The 12,304-nt window shown below is 39.6% G+C and overlaps 1 protein-coding gene across 7 annotated transcripts in view; it reads right to left on the bottom strand.

Annotated features, from left to right (window-relative positions):
* The window catches only part of patj (PATJ crumbs cell polarity complex component), a 115,870-nt gene that overhangs the window by 79,005 nt on the left and 24,561 nt on the right, over window positions 1–12,304 (bottom strand). For all 7 annotated transcript variants that reach the window (XM_084116597.1, XM_084116602.1, XM_084116599.1 and 4 more), the window contains exons 13-19: window positions 11,611–11,742; window positions 6,770–6,849; window positions 6,313–6,369; window positions 5,564–5,698; window positions 4,496–4,672; window positions 4,271–4,339; window positions 3,610–3,840 (exon numbers count right to left, since the gene is read on the bottom strand). In XM_084116597.1, coding sequence (XP_083972723.1) covers window positions 3,610–3,840; window positions 4,271–4,339; window positions 4,496–4,672; window positions 5,564–5,698; window positions 6,313–6,369; window positions 6,770–6,849; window positions 11,611–11,742 — 881 coding nt within the window. The remainder of the gene's footprint in view (window positions 1–3,609; window positions 3,841–4,270; window positions 4,340–4,495; window positions 4,673–5,563; window positions 5,699–6,312; window positions 6,370–6,769; window positions 6,850–11,610; window positions 11,743–12,304) is intronic.

The following is a 12,304-nucleotide window of genomic DNA, read 5'->3' as shown; positions in this document are numbered from 1 at the left end:
AATTTAAACTTTTTGCTGTTCCAATCCAAAATATACCATGACATTCAAAAGGAAAAAGAAATGCATGGCAAAGTGTTACCCACTTTATTTGTTTTGAGATTTGTTCACTTACCGTTTTCTCGCTACTAGCTATGACGTTACTATTGCAAGGTGCATTGAAGTCTTGACGCTAGTCATGTAAAAAGAGTCACACAAGGAGGAGGAACAATGCATCAGCCGTTGTTTATTATAAAACTTACAGCTGTGGGCAGCTGTTTGACTTAGGAACAGGTGGCATAGACGGTGCAGAAATGACAATGGCAGTAAATCCAAACAAATCTCTCTTGGATCTGCTACAAATCAGATCCTAATATTGGAAGACACCGTTGAGAAACAACATGATGTTACATACATTTTTCATGGCTGAAAATCATAATGCATATTCTTCTTCAACATATTAACATTTAGGATGGTGTCTGCAGTCGATTTGGTAGCTTATTTTCCTGCGAGGGTAATAAAATAGCCCTTGGTCAGTTTCTGCAGCTTCGGGCCACCGAATAAATAAACAACGCTAAATAAATAATAACACACCGGGATGATTTATGACTCTCCTTTAAAACATTCACTGGATGAGACTAAATGCTGTATTGATGTGCAGGTTAGGCTCTTTGAACCATCGAAAATTATTCAAAAATGCATTCTCTCAGATCTCTTCTCCTTGGACATTATTATTGGAGCCAAGCATTCACAACCTACGTAACAAATAAACTTGTTTTGCAGAGAGAGAGTTTACAGCCCACTTGCAAAATGGCATTTGCAGGCGCAAGACCCTTCTGAGAACATGTTGCAGCTCAAATTCTGCATGTTCTTCATGCTATTATTTTACACTACAAGTTTATTATTTTTGTGAACAGAGACATTTTCCTTTTTGAAGCTGGTGTAGGGCCGACATGCTGCCCAAACAGAGGGTTATGTTAAGCTACATTTAGCTTAACATAACATTTAGCTTCACATAAGCTACATCTACCCTGATCCCTTTGCAGAAAAGCTGCTCAATAATACTTCAGTTCAGGCAGGCAGCACCATGACTTCATCGATAAATTCAATTGTTAGTCAGAACTTTTAGTAATGACTTTTAAATGGCCATGTTATAATCCCGCTTAAAACAAAACCGTCACAGCTCAATTCTTCAGATCAGTTGACTTTCAAGACTCTTCAGATCAAGATGACCTTCATTAATCTCCATTACCAGGATGGCTAGGACGACCAATGGGGTCCTTCTCATGTTGCCACGCAGTGCTTCTTACTTCGAGATCCCCTTCTTGTCAGAGCAAAAAACCGAGCCATGACTCCAAATGGTTTTGTCGTCGCCACTTCACGTCACTCACGCAGTCAGGGGTGTCATTTAGGGAAGAAAAACTCCCTGGTTTCCAGCTGTCAGTGTGACCGTGGGCTCCCATCAATCTAGCTGCGGTTACAAGGTCTCCTTGCTTTGGGGGTAATATTAGCGGTTGAGATGAGAAGAGTAGAAAGAGGGCGGTAGAAAGAGGGGGAGACTGAAGGTTCTCGAAGGCTCCAAGCATGTCTGCAGGTCTCGACGTGGCCTTATCAACTTAGGCCTCTTACTGGAGAGAACGGCAAAATCAATTTCCCCCTTTGCAGACTGGAGAGACCCTGGCTCGTCTGCCGCGGGAAACAGAAAAGAACTCAAGACGAAAGGTTGAGAGATTCCTTCTCCATTAGAAGACCGTAGAAGTCCATACCCATCATTGCATTGTGGGAGTTGCGCTTTAGTATTTCTGGCAATTCCTTACAGCTCATACATTTATGGACATTTTAACACTTCTTTCACAACTCTGCAAGTGCCTACACCCCCTCCTCCTCTGAATCAATTCCCACCCATCATGCATGAGGCCCTCGGGTTGAAAAGCGTTCGTTTCGGTGCAGATAAGCAAACATACGGGGCTAGGTGGAGGGGGCTCAGCTGGTGCAGAGCACGGAGACGTTGAGTTCGACCGAGGGGGAGCTGCATAGGTCAATATGGCTTCCAATAAACCCCAGGATGCACCAGCAACTCCTCCAGAAGATCTGCAAAGTAAGCTTTAGTACTTCAGACTCTTCATGACAATGATCTATGATCCAAGTTGCAGGACTGTGAATTTCTTCTCTTCTCGCCTTGGTGGGGATGAGATCATCTCAAATTCAGATCATCGATGCGGTATCGATGCAATTCGTTTGTACTTGTTCATGCTCCAAAAACAAACAAAAACCCCTGCGTAGCCTCATACAATCCCGTAATAGCAATAAAAAAGAAAACAAAGGACTTTGAGTCAGCAAAACATATTTTTTTCTAGCTCAGAGCCTATGGACACTGTCCCTAGTTCCCTCCTCCCTCCTCCATCTTCATTCCTTCATTTACCAGAGAGATGAAGAGAAAGGAAGAATTTAAGGGATCACTGCTCAGGTTATCGCCATTAAGCGGCAATATAATTCTGTCCATGTCGCCACGGCCCCCATCATTCACGGCAGCCTCTGACGAGGAAAGAAGCATACCTTACCATTAAAACATGATCCCCGTTCACTTTCGCCATGATGCGGCAGCCATTTATTATAGTCCTGATGAAGTTGCAAAAGAATGGGTATGCTTTTCTCCTGCCAATACCATTTCCCTGCATGAAATCAATTGGAACCCATGGCTGGATAATATAAAACACGAGGCGTCCCACAGGAGCGGTGGAGAGCAGGTCTGCGGGAGAGGTTCTGCATTCTAAGTGGCCTCATTACATGATCACTTCTGATTCAGGATCAACGTGCAGTTATGTACTAACCCTGATTAGAGGGCTAATGAAGGAAGGAGGAAAGCAGCTTTACGTACTAAGTGAGCAGAGCAAAGGGTTTGACGGTTGGCACGAGGCCAGATAAACAGCGGTCCTAGTCAGAAAGGTTTCACTGCTTTCTTTTGTTCAATGTCCAAAGACTTGTGACATCAGTGCAAGTTTCCTGTGATCACACTTTAGTAAAGTCAAGGGGGATTTATTGAGTCCAGTCTCCTTTTTCCTCCTGCTTAAAGGAAAGCTGATTTTGTCTTTCCTTGGCATTTTACAGAAAATATGGATCAATGGTACTGTTTTTGTACAAAATTTTATGGTCTGATATTTGTTATTTGTTACAGTTTTCACAAGGCAGCAGTATTCATTAAACATTATGGTCAGGGTGTTTTCTAAACTGCAGACGTATAAAACTTCCGCCATTAATTTACTCTAAACTACTTAACATAAGGTTTCCAATCAATCAAGAGGTTTCTAAGATATTTTCAGCCTTAATATGTAATTTTTGTTGTTGTTTTTTGCAAATTTTACTAGAGTTAGTTTAAAAATCTCCCTTTTACTTAATTCTTCATGATCCGTTACATTCTATCAATATGTTCAACATTTAAAATGTAACGGATCATAAAGACATTATCATAATATTTGTAAATTGAGTTGTGATTGAACCTCTTTCTTATATCTGTTTGCATACTGAATTGTGATTAGTCTTGTATATACTGCATATATTTATTACTTTATAGCCAACTTTACAGTACAGTTTGGGGGGGGGGGGGGGTTAAAAAGAAATTAGGTAATTCCCCACCTGATAGTCTAGTATGCTGAAGCCAAGACCTCGCTCTCCTTTCTCTAGTTCTAGCACCAGCACATTCGGAGACCATAGAGCCATTTCCCCTTCTTCATCCTCCTCCTCCTCCTCTTCTTCTTTTTCTTCATCATCCTTCTCCTCATCCATCTGCTCTCTCTCAGGGCCGCTTGACACTGTAGGCTCTCCTTCATCTTCAACCTCTTGCTCCATTGCAAATGCCTGACGGTCCTGAAAAGAAAAACACAAATCATACTGAGCTAGTAGGGGTTCTCAACTGGTGGGTCGTGACCCAAAAATGGGTTGCAAGTCTGTTCTGATGAAATCAATTAATCAATCAAATGCTCAAATCAAACAAACTATAAAAAAACAAGTTGATCATGTTACAATTTTTTTCATTTTGTGAATGAGCTTGCAGAGATAAAAATAATAAAAGCATTGGGGCCCTTTCAAGTTCACGCTCCCATGCAACTGACCGCTGTTATATGTTATATAATTTATTACATTTTTAACCTAGTTTGATGTAAATTTACTTTTGTATGATAAACAATTTTGGTGCCACATGATATCCAATGTAAAATATAGATCCTGAAGCAAAAAAAACAGAGAACTACTGAGCTAAAATAGAGTAGTAATGTTTTATTAGAGGATATGGACAAACCTGTAAGTCTTCCCTTATGCTGTTGCGTAGACTTGTATCTTTGGCCAACATGGAGAGGTTATTATCAATCTGTAAAATTAATACAAAATGAGCAAGCATTTATTATTTTGCAGTTCTTTTTAAAGTATTGGCCAATTCCGAGTAACTTCCCAAAGTAAATTTTTACTCATATTTGGCAGTTGTTGAGTGTTAATTTTGGACCCTGTGCATGTATGTTTCTATTACCTGCTCCTGTAGGCTGGCTGAGGGGCTGGATGAGTTCCACTCTTCAGATTCAGGGTGGTATTCACTGCCCTCTTCAGCGAGACGTCTGCAGCAAACCAAAGTAAAGGGAGGAGGAACCTCTCTGAGGAACGCAACAGCCTCTCGCCTAGACTTCCCATACAACTGCACGCCATTCACCTGCAAATACAATACACATTTTATTGGGAGAAAATTACACTTACAAACATAAAGAATATGTAACACTGCACGGTTTCCCAGATCAGTCAGTAGGGGTACTAAAAATATGGTCATTTATAATAGTTAATACAAAAATAGTTTCTGTGACATCCACTGGTCATCTTTGATTGGCATTTCATGGAGTGGGTAAGCCTGGAGCTGCTATGGCGAGTGGGGGCGGCACTGTGCCATCTGCCCAAACCAGGGGGAAGCCATAGGCTCCACACATGCTTTCCCTTACACACACACACACACACACACACACACACACACACACACACACACACACACACCACTGGGCTTGCAAGCATCTAGCAAGACCAAGAAAAGTATATTAGGATACTGGTTCCACTGAAATTTGGGATTTTCATAAAAGGTTCCTCAACAAGTGCATTAGCCCCAGGATGGATCCTTGAGGTACGCCACATCTTATAAGCCACTTCCCCTGCAGCCCTGCAAATCTCCCCTACTTTAACCATCCATCCGGCCTTCGGCCGCCAGACCAGGTGGGAGGGGGAAGTTTAGAGGGAGGGGGCAGGAAGCAAGGCCAGTGGGGAGGTTAGGGCAGGGGACAGTCATGCAGATGGCCTCGGTCAGACTCAGGAGCCCTCCTGCCAGAACATCTATGAGCCAGCAGCAGCAAGCCTTCCTGGAGGCTTGGTGCTGGCAGGATGCAAAGGTCAGTGTTATTAAGGCAACTGAGAAGAGGCTCACCAAAGCAAGCCAAAAGCAAAACTGCAGGCTGGCCAAACACTGGGAGCCCACCTAACCATAATGCCAAACAGAGAGGGTGCAGGGAAGACCCACGTCGCCAGTGTAGATGCTGGATAATGCGCTTTAATATTACTTTACCTCCAGAAGTTCATCCTCTGGTCGAAGTAGCCCATGTTTTGCCACAGGGCCCTCAGGAGCCACTGTAGAAATGTAGTGGTGTCCATCAAAAGAATCTAGTTCCACGCCCAAGCGCATTGTGTGAATTGGGAGAAGCTGTAGAAACATAATTTCACAATTACGCAAACGTTGCGGGTCACTACAGAGTGCGGTGTAGATTAAATATATATCTTGATATTTCAATGGAGGGACAGAAAACTCTCAGATTTCATCAAAAATATCTTCATTTGTCTTACGGGTTTGGAACAACATGAGGGTGAGTAATTAATAACAGAATTTTCATTTTTGGGTGAACGAACCCTTTAAAAGGAATCATCATTACAACCAAACAGCCATGGTTGTATAGCTGAATTTACCTACGTATATTTTTACTAAAACATAAAATATTAAAAGCAAGGTGAGGACTTCAACAGACCTTTTTGTGTGATCACGCATACAAATTGTTCAGGGTTATGAACAGATCCATTGAAACAAATTGATTAATGGAAATGAATTGAACTTAACTTGTGAGGAGCTAAAAAAAAAAAAAAAAAACTAATATTGTAATGCTCTCATGCTTGCAAGTCATGAGACAAAGAAGGATTGCGTGCGACTAACTTGCCTCCATCTCCACTATATATTATGAATATTTGATAGATCGCCCAGCCCTGCTATAGTGCTGAATGAACAAATGAATGAATCATAAATTGTGACTGCTGTTTCCACGTTACCTTGGAGTACTTCTGTAGCTCAATATCATCTTCTATGACAGGGTCAAGCTGTACAACCTGTAAAAAATAAAACAGAATGCATATAAAACAGTATAACAAATAAATGTATATATCTATATATAAATACATTTAAAAATAAATAAATAAATAAATAAATAAAACCTAAAAAAACTAAAACTCAAAACAAAATCCTAAACTCCATAGTGGTAACCTGTTGCGGTCAACACACTCCCTTTATGGTAAATAAACCCAAACAACAGTATGTCAGCACATGAACTCAAATCCAGTAGGAGTCAACTGAGGCAATCTACGGCCAGATTTAGCTGGTCGATCGAACATCTCTTATCACAGCATGCGTAAGTGCCGGCGGTTCTTGCTGATGTGCAGTTTGCTTCATGTTTAATTGAGAGCCGCACTTAGCATCTGTTAACATTACTTCCCCTTCGCTTTTGCTTACCATAACATCGTAATGCGGACCAAGCGCCTGCTCCCATTTAGCACGAAGCTCCATCTCCGTCAGCGGGGCCGGCTCTTGCACTACAACACACACAATAATGAGAGCAGCGTTTAAAGTCAATTACCGCCATTTGGGTGCCCACTGTCCGTGACAGAGTGAGTGGAAACGTATGACATTAATGTCAGGTGCCGCATACTAGCATGGGATTGATGTCAGGTTGACGGATGAATATAATCAGAGGGCTGAGAGTGCGCAGAGGGCAAGAGTTGAGAGAGGAGTCAGCAGTGATACTGCAGAAAACGACAACGGGACGCCAGGGAACAATATCGGCTGAAAGCCCAAAGGGCAATGGAGGCAAGTAAATGGGTGGAACAGCTATTATGAGCACTTGTGACCCTTAACTATGATATGGGGTGAGTGTAGTGTTGGATTTCAGAGAAAATGTGCTCTCGGTAAGAAAACAAAGATGTTCTTCTGTAGTCTAAGCTGTAAATTTACCAGGTACTACTTGCCATGAATCAGGTGCAATTTGGTGTCCCACTTTAGAAAAAAATAATAATAATAGACACAAATCTACGGAGCCCCTGAGGGGACCTTTGCAAAAAAATAAAATAATACAGACTTTCACGTGCGCACGCAAAACTATTGTGTGCGCACAAGAAACTTTCGCGTGCGCACACGTTACAATTTCCGGTTTGGTTATAGTGTCATTACTACAAATGGGAAAAGGGATGAGATGAGAGTGTGCTTGGAGCATGCCTCCAGAGATTTGTCTTATTATAGGGAGTTTGCATTTGAGATTGTTGGTGGACTGTGCTTTACTGTAAGAAAAAAAAGCATGAATATCACATAAATGAATATCAGGTCCCACATCATGGATTACATAATCAGAGAGTAGCCTATTTCTTTTCGTTTTGATTGTTTCGTTTAAAGACATTTCAAGCTATCTTCAGATGTATTTCTCATGTATGTGAGGCATACACTGAGTTTCGGTTAATTTATGATGAGATGCGCTCCAGTTCACGTGCAATTCAAGTGACCGCGGCGCCGACGCCTCCATGATTATATTGTCTGCTATATATTTGCTTCTTATTTATTAAATACAGGTAATTGGTTGATGAAAAATTGATTAAAATTAAGATACAATTTATACAAAACGAAATTCACTTTAAAGAAATGCTTTCTACAAAACAAAACTTAATTAAGTGGTCAAAATCCATTTGCGATCCATTCCATTCTGAATAAACATACAATGCAGTTTACATGCTTCGTCCTTGTTGCATTATTCATTAAGATAATAGGCCTAATTAATAAATGCACGCACAATTATCCGTGAAATTGTAGGACATCCGTGTTGCAGATATGTTTTACTATGCACAAACAAATGCATTTCAACTTATGTGTGCAAAATTCAGAATTAAATGAATGTGCAGCAATTTGTACAAATAGAGAGTCTGTAGGCCTACTATATGTGTTGTAGCCATGAAATAAGCGCATTTAGTTTCATATTTGTTAAAATATTATAATGTATAATTTTTCCATCTATGTTGATTATGAAAAGTGAACAGCACAAGTAAGATAGGATGCGCAATATACGAGACATGGAGTGGGTCAGACATGATTTTGACCACTTAATTAAGTTTTGTTTTGTTTTGTAGAAAGCCTTTCTTTAAAGTGAATTTCGTTTTGTATAAATTGTATCTTAATTTTAATCAATTTTTCATCAACCAATTGCCTGTATTTAATAAATAAATATAGCAGACAATAATAATGACATGATCGTGTGCTGGCTCGCCGCGGTCACTTGCATTGCACATGAACTGGAGCGCATCTCATCATAAATTAACCGAAACTCAGTGTATGCCTCACATACATGAGAAATACATCTGAAGAAAGCTTGAAATGTCTTTAAACGAAACAATTCAAAACGAAAAGAAATAGGCTACTCTCTGATTATGTAATCCATGATGTGGGACCTGATATTCATTTATGTGATATTCATGCTTTTTTTCTTACAGTAAAGCACAGTCCACAAACAATCTCAAATGCAAACTCCCTATAATAAGACAAATCTCTGGAGGCATGCTCCAAGCACACTCTCATCTCTTTTCCCACATTTGTAGTAATGACACTATAACCAAACCGGAAATTGTAACACGTGAGCACGCAAAACTTTCTTGTGCGCACGCAAAAATCCGTATTATTATTTTTTTATTATTGTTTTTTGTGAGACCTATTAAATATGTTGATAAAACTTAGCTAAGATGAAAAGTAGCTAGTTTCAAATGCATCAATTATCAGTATACCACCTTAAAATGTTGATTTTGGCCTGTTGTTAATCTTTTTAGTTGTATGCTACAGATTAAAAGCATACATCATAATGACTGATATTCAATATCATAACTGATATTCATTTCATCAAAGTAAAAAATAATGCTTTAAAATAATTATTTTTAATTACCGAAAACATAGTATATATATATATATATATATATACTATCGTTCAAATGTTTTGGGTCGGTAAGATTTATTAATGTTTTTGAAAGTCTCTTATGCTCACCAAGGCCGCACTTATTAGATCAAAAACAGTAATAATGTGAAATATATATTTTTTATTTGAATATATTTTTAAAAATGTAATTTATTCTGTGATGGCAAATCTACACTTTCAGCATCATTAATCCAGTCTTCAGTGTCACATGATCCTTCAGAAATCATTATAATATGTTGATTTGGTGCTCAAGAAACATTTCTTGTCATCATTAATGTTGAAAATAGTTTTTGCTGCTTTTTAGGATTCTTTAAAGAATGGGAATAAAAAATAAAAATAAAAAACAGCGTTTATTTGAATTACAAATCTTTCGTAAATATAAAAATTTATTTTCTGTCACTTTGGATCAATTTGATGCACCCTTGCTGAATAAAAATATATATTTCTTGTTTAAAAAAACAAAACAAAATTGTACCGACCCCAAACTTTATATTTTATTAAAAACAAAAAATGGAAAGCCTCATATAAAATGTATGAAAAATAAGCTCCTTTTACTGACCACTTGTACAAAAAGCAAAAAAAAAAAAAAAAATGCTTGTTACATTAAAAAGTAAAGTCAGTGAGTGAGTGAGAACAATGGATGCAGACCTGATTAAATTAGCATTTCTAACGCCTCACTTGCAACACCATTCATCACAAATGTTTGAGTACATTAATACAGCAATGCATCGCTTCTACACGTGGGACGTCAAACCCCAGCCAACATCTGCAGCCCAGGTGCGGCACAATGGAAAATATGGAGAACAGGGGAAATGTTGATCACGCCAATGGCTTGCTATGTTTATGTATCAGGAAAAACTCTGCTGACACCGAGAAAGAATGTCCACCGCCTATCCAAACGTCACTCAACATTCAATAGAGGGCATCACATGGGAAAAGTTACTACAGACCCACAAAAGTTGAGTAAATGAGGTTTTACATAGTACTTCCTATGGTTTTTAACTGCTGTGGGCATTTCTGGAGCAACTGTGGACTATAATTATACCAACATGGACCGATTGTCAACCGTCTCTGTGATTGAGCGTTCTTCTGTGTCAACGTTCGAATGATTTTAATGGGTCGAAACTGCTGGTGTGACAGAACTTGGAAAAAGTGCAGAAAACCCGGCAACAACTAGTCCGTGTTGTCCACTTTTCTTTTTTTTAATAGTAGGGCTGAAACACATCTGTTTCCAGAGATTTTCAACTTTACAGGACACAAAAGAAACACATTTAATGGCACTTCCAGGGTAGTTATCTTTCAAATCGAAGGGTGAAATTTAGCAAAACCTCTCAGTTCACTCTTATCAAATGACACATCAATGTACCAAAACAGTCAAGCACTATCCATAAAGAAAATATTTAAACATCTACACGCTCACATGGCAGTACAATTTCTAAGACCACAGGGGAAAAAAAAGTTGGAGGTGAAAGCATGATTAAAGCGGTGTGTGTTTTGACTTGAGGGCGGCTATCATTTTACACGTGCTATGATTCCAGCTTTGGGAAATGAGTCCCTGACAACCAATCATTGTTATCCCGGGCATGCATTGGCCCAGTGCAACAGAACGCTTTATTTAGGAGTTTGGCAGGTACCGGGTCTTGTCCGGATTAATTAGGGCAGAATGTAACTAGAGCTCCGGGCTGCTTCGGCCTCAGCCAAGGCCTGCTCTTCCGCTTCCAGTACGCCTATCGCCATATTTATATCTGTCGACTAGCAAGGCTGAAACAATGCCTGCTAAGCTCGGTGTATAAGCTGGCCTGAATCTGACCCCCATCCAGAGGGGAGCGCAGCAGGACCGGATTCCTCAGTCTAAAGCCCAAAGCATACTTAGTTTTTTTAGAATACAGTGTACGTGACGTAAAATCCTAATGGTGGGAACTCTTATATAGAGTTATATAGTGTTATTTATAATACTTATATAGTGACTGTGACTGATGCGCACCTAATAATTAATGAACACACTTGTAATCATGATTGCTATCTTACCAGAGATGGAGAAAAATCCTACTCCAGTAAGTAAACGTGTCCGTGTCCCACTGGTGAGCATTGTTTATTTTTACCACGCATGCGCACCATTTATGTGCAGCCCTAGTTATTGTTATCTTAGTTCCTGTTCTTGGTGTGAACAGGCCTTTAATTAGTGCATGAGCACCCAACATTTCAGTGTAAACCTCTAAGCCAATCAAAATAAAGTTAAGGATGTCTTTACGAGAGCGGAACAACTGCTGTCAGGCTGGTTTTATATCATTTGCCATCTGCGATACCGCCCAACATTGTTGAGCACCTGTATGTGTGTGAACGGACTCACTCTTCTCCTGCAGCTGTTGTTTGAACCCACTCAGAGCAGGGTCCATCGACTCCACCACAGAGCCCCTCTGATCCGCACGCGCCTTGATCTCAGACGATCTCTTCAGAGACACACGCGACGACTCTCTCTGGACTGTGTACGCACAGACATGCAAGTATATAAACATGTACATTTAATCCTGAATCATATTTGTAACCAGACTATAACAGCAATTTATAAAAATTCAAATTGTAAAGTCAATCCAAGACAACTGAAGATCATAAAAACAGTCAGATTTGACACAGCTAAAGCAATAATGTTAGGTAGGCCTAAAGTTTTATTTTTACAGTAATAAAAGCTCTTTGATGGAAACTCAAACACTCTCACATATGTCAACAGCATGTCTGTCCTGAGCACCATGGGCAGATTTTTCCTGTATCCTGTTCATGAGACGAGCTCCCATATAACTATTTTACAGGCGTTTACCACACAGGCCTGTGGTTTTCCTGATTAAACATTGTGCAAAATAACCTGTGGAAGATATTTGGACTCGTGGTGCTGTAAGAGTCAAGAAGGCTTGACATTTAAAGAGCTCAATACTACAGTGTGTGTGTGTGTTTGACAGCCCAGTAATTACAAATATTATTTATTTTCTTTACTTTAGGAACGAAATGAATCATTTATAAAAATTTAAATAAAATAAAACATTTAATAC

This window comes from Abramis brama (assembly GCF_963993115.1).
Source record: "Abramis brama genome assembly, chromosome: 6".
NCBI lineage: Eukaryota > Metazoa > Chordata > Actinopteri > Cypriniformes > Leuciscidae > Abramis > Abramis brama.
This window is presented reverse-complemented; position numbering and strand designations above follow the sequence as displayed.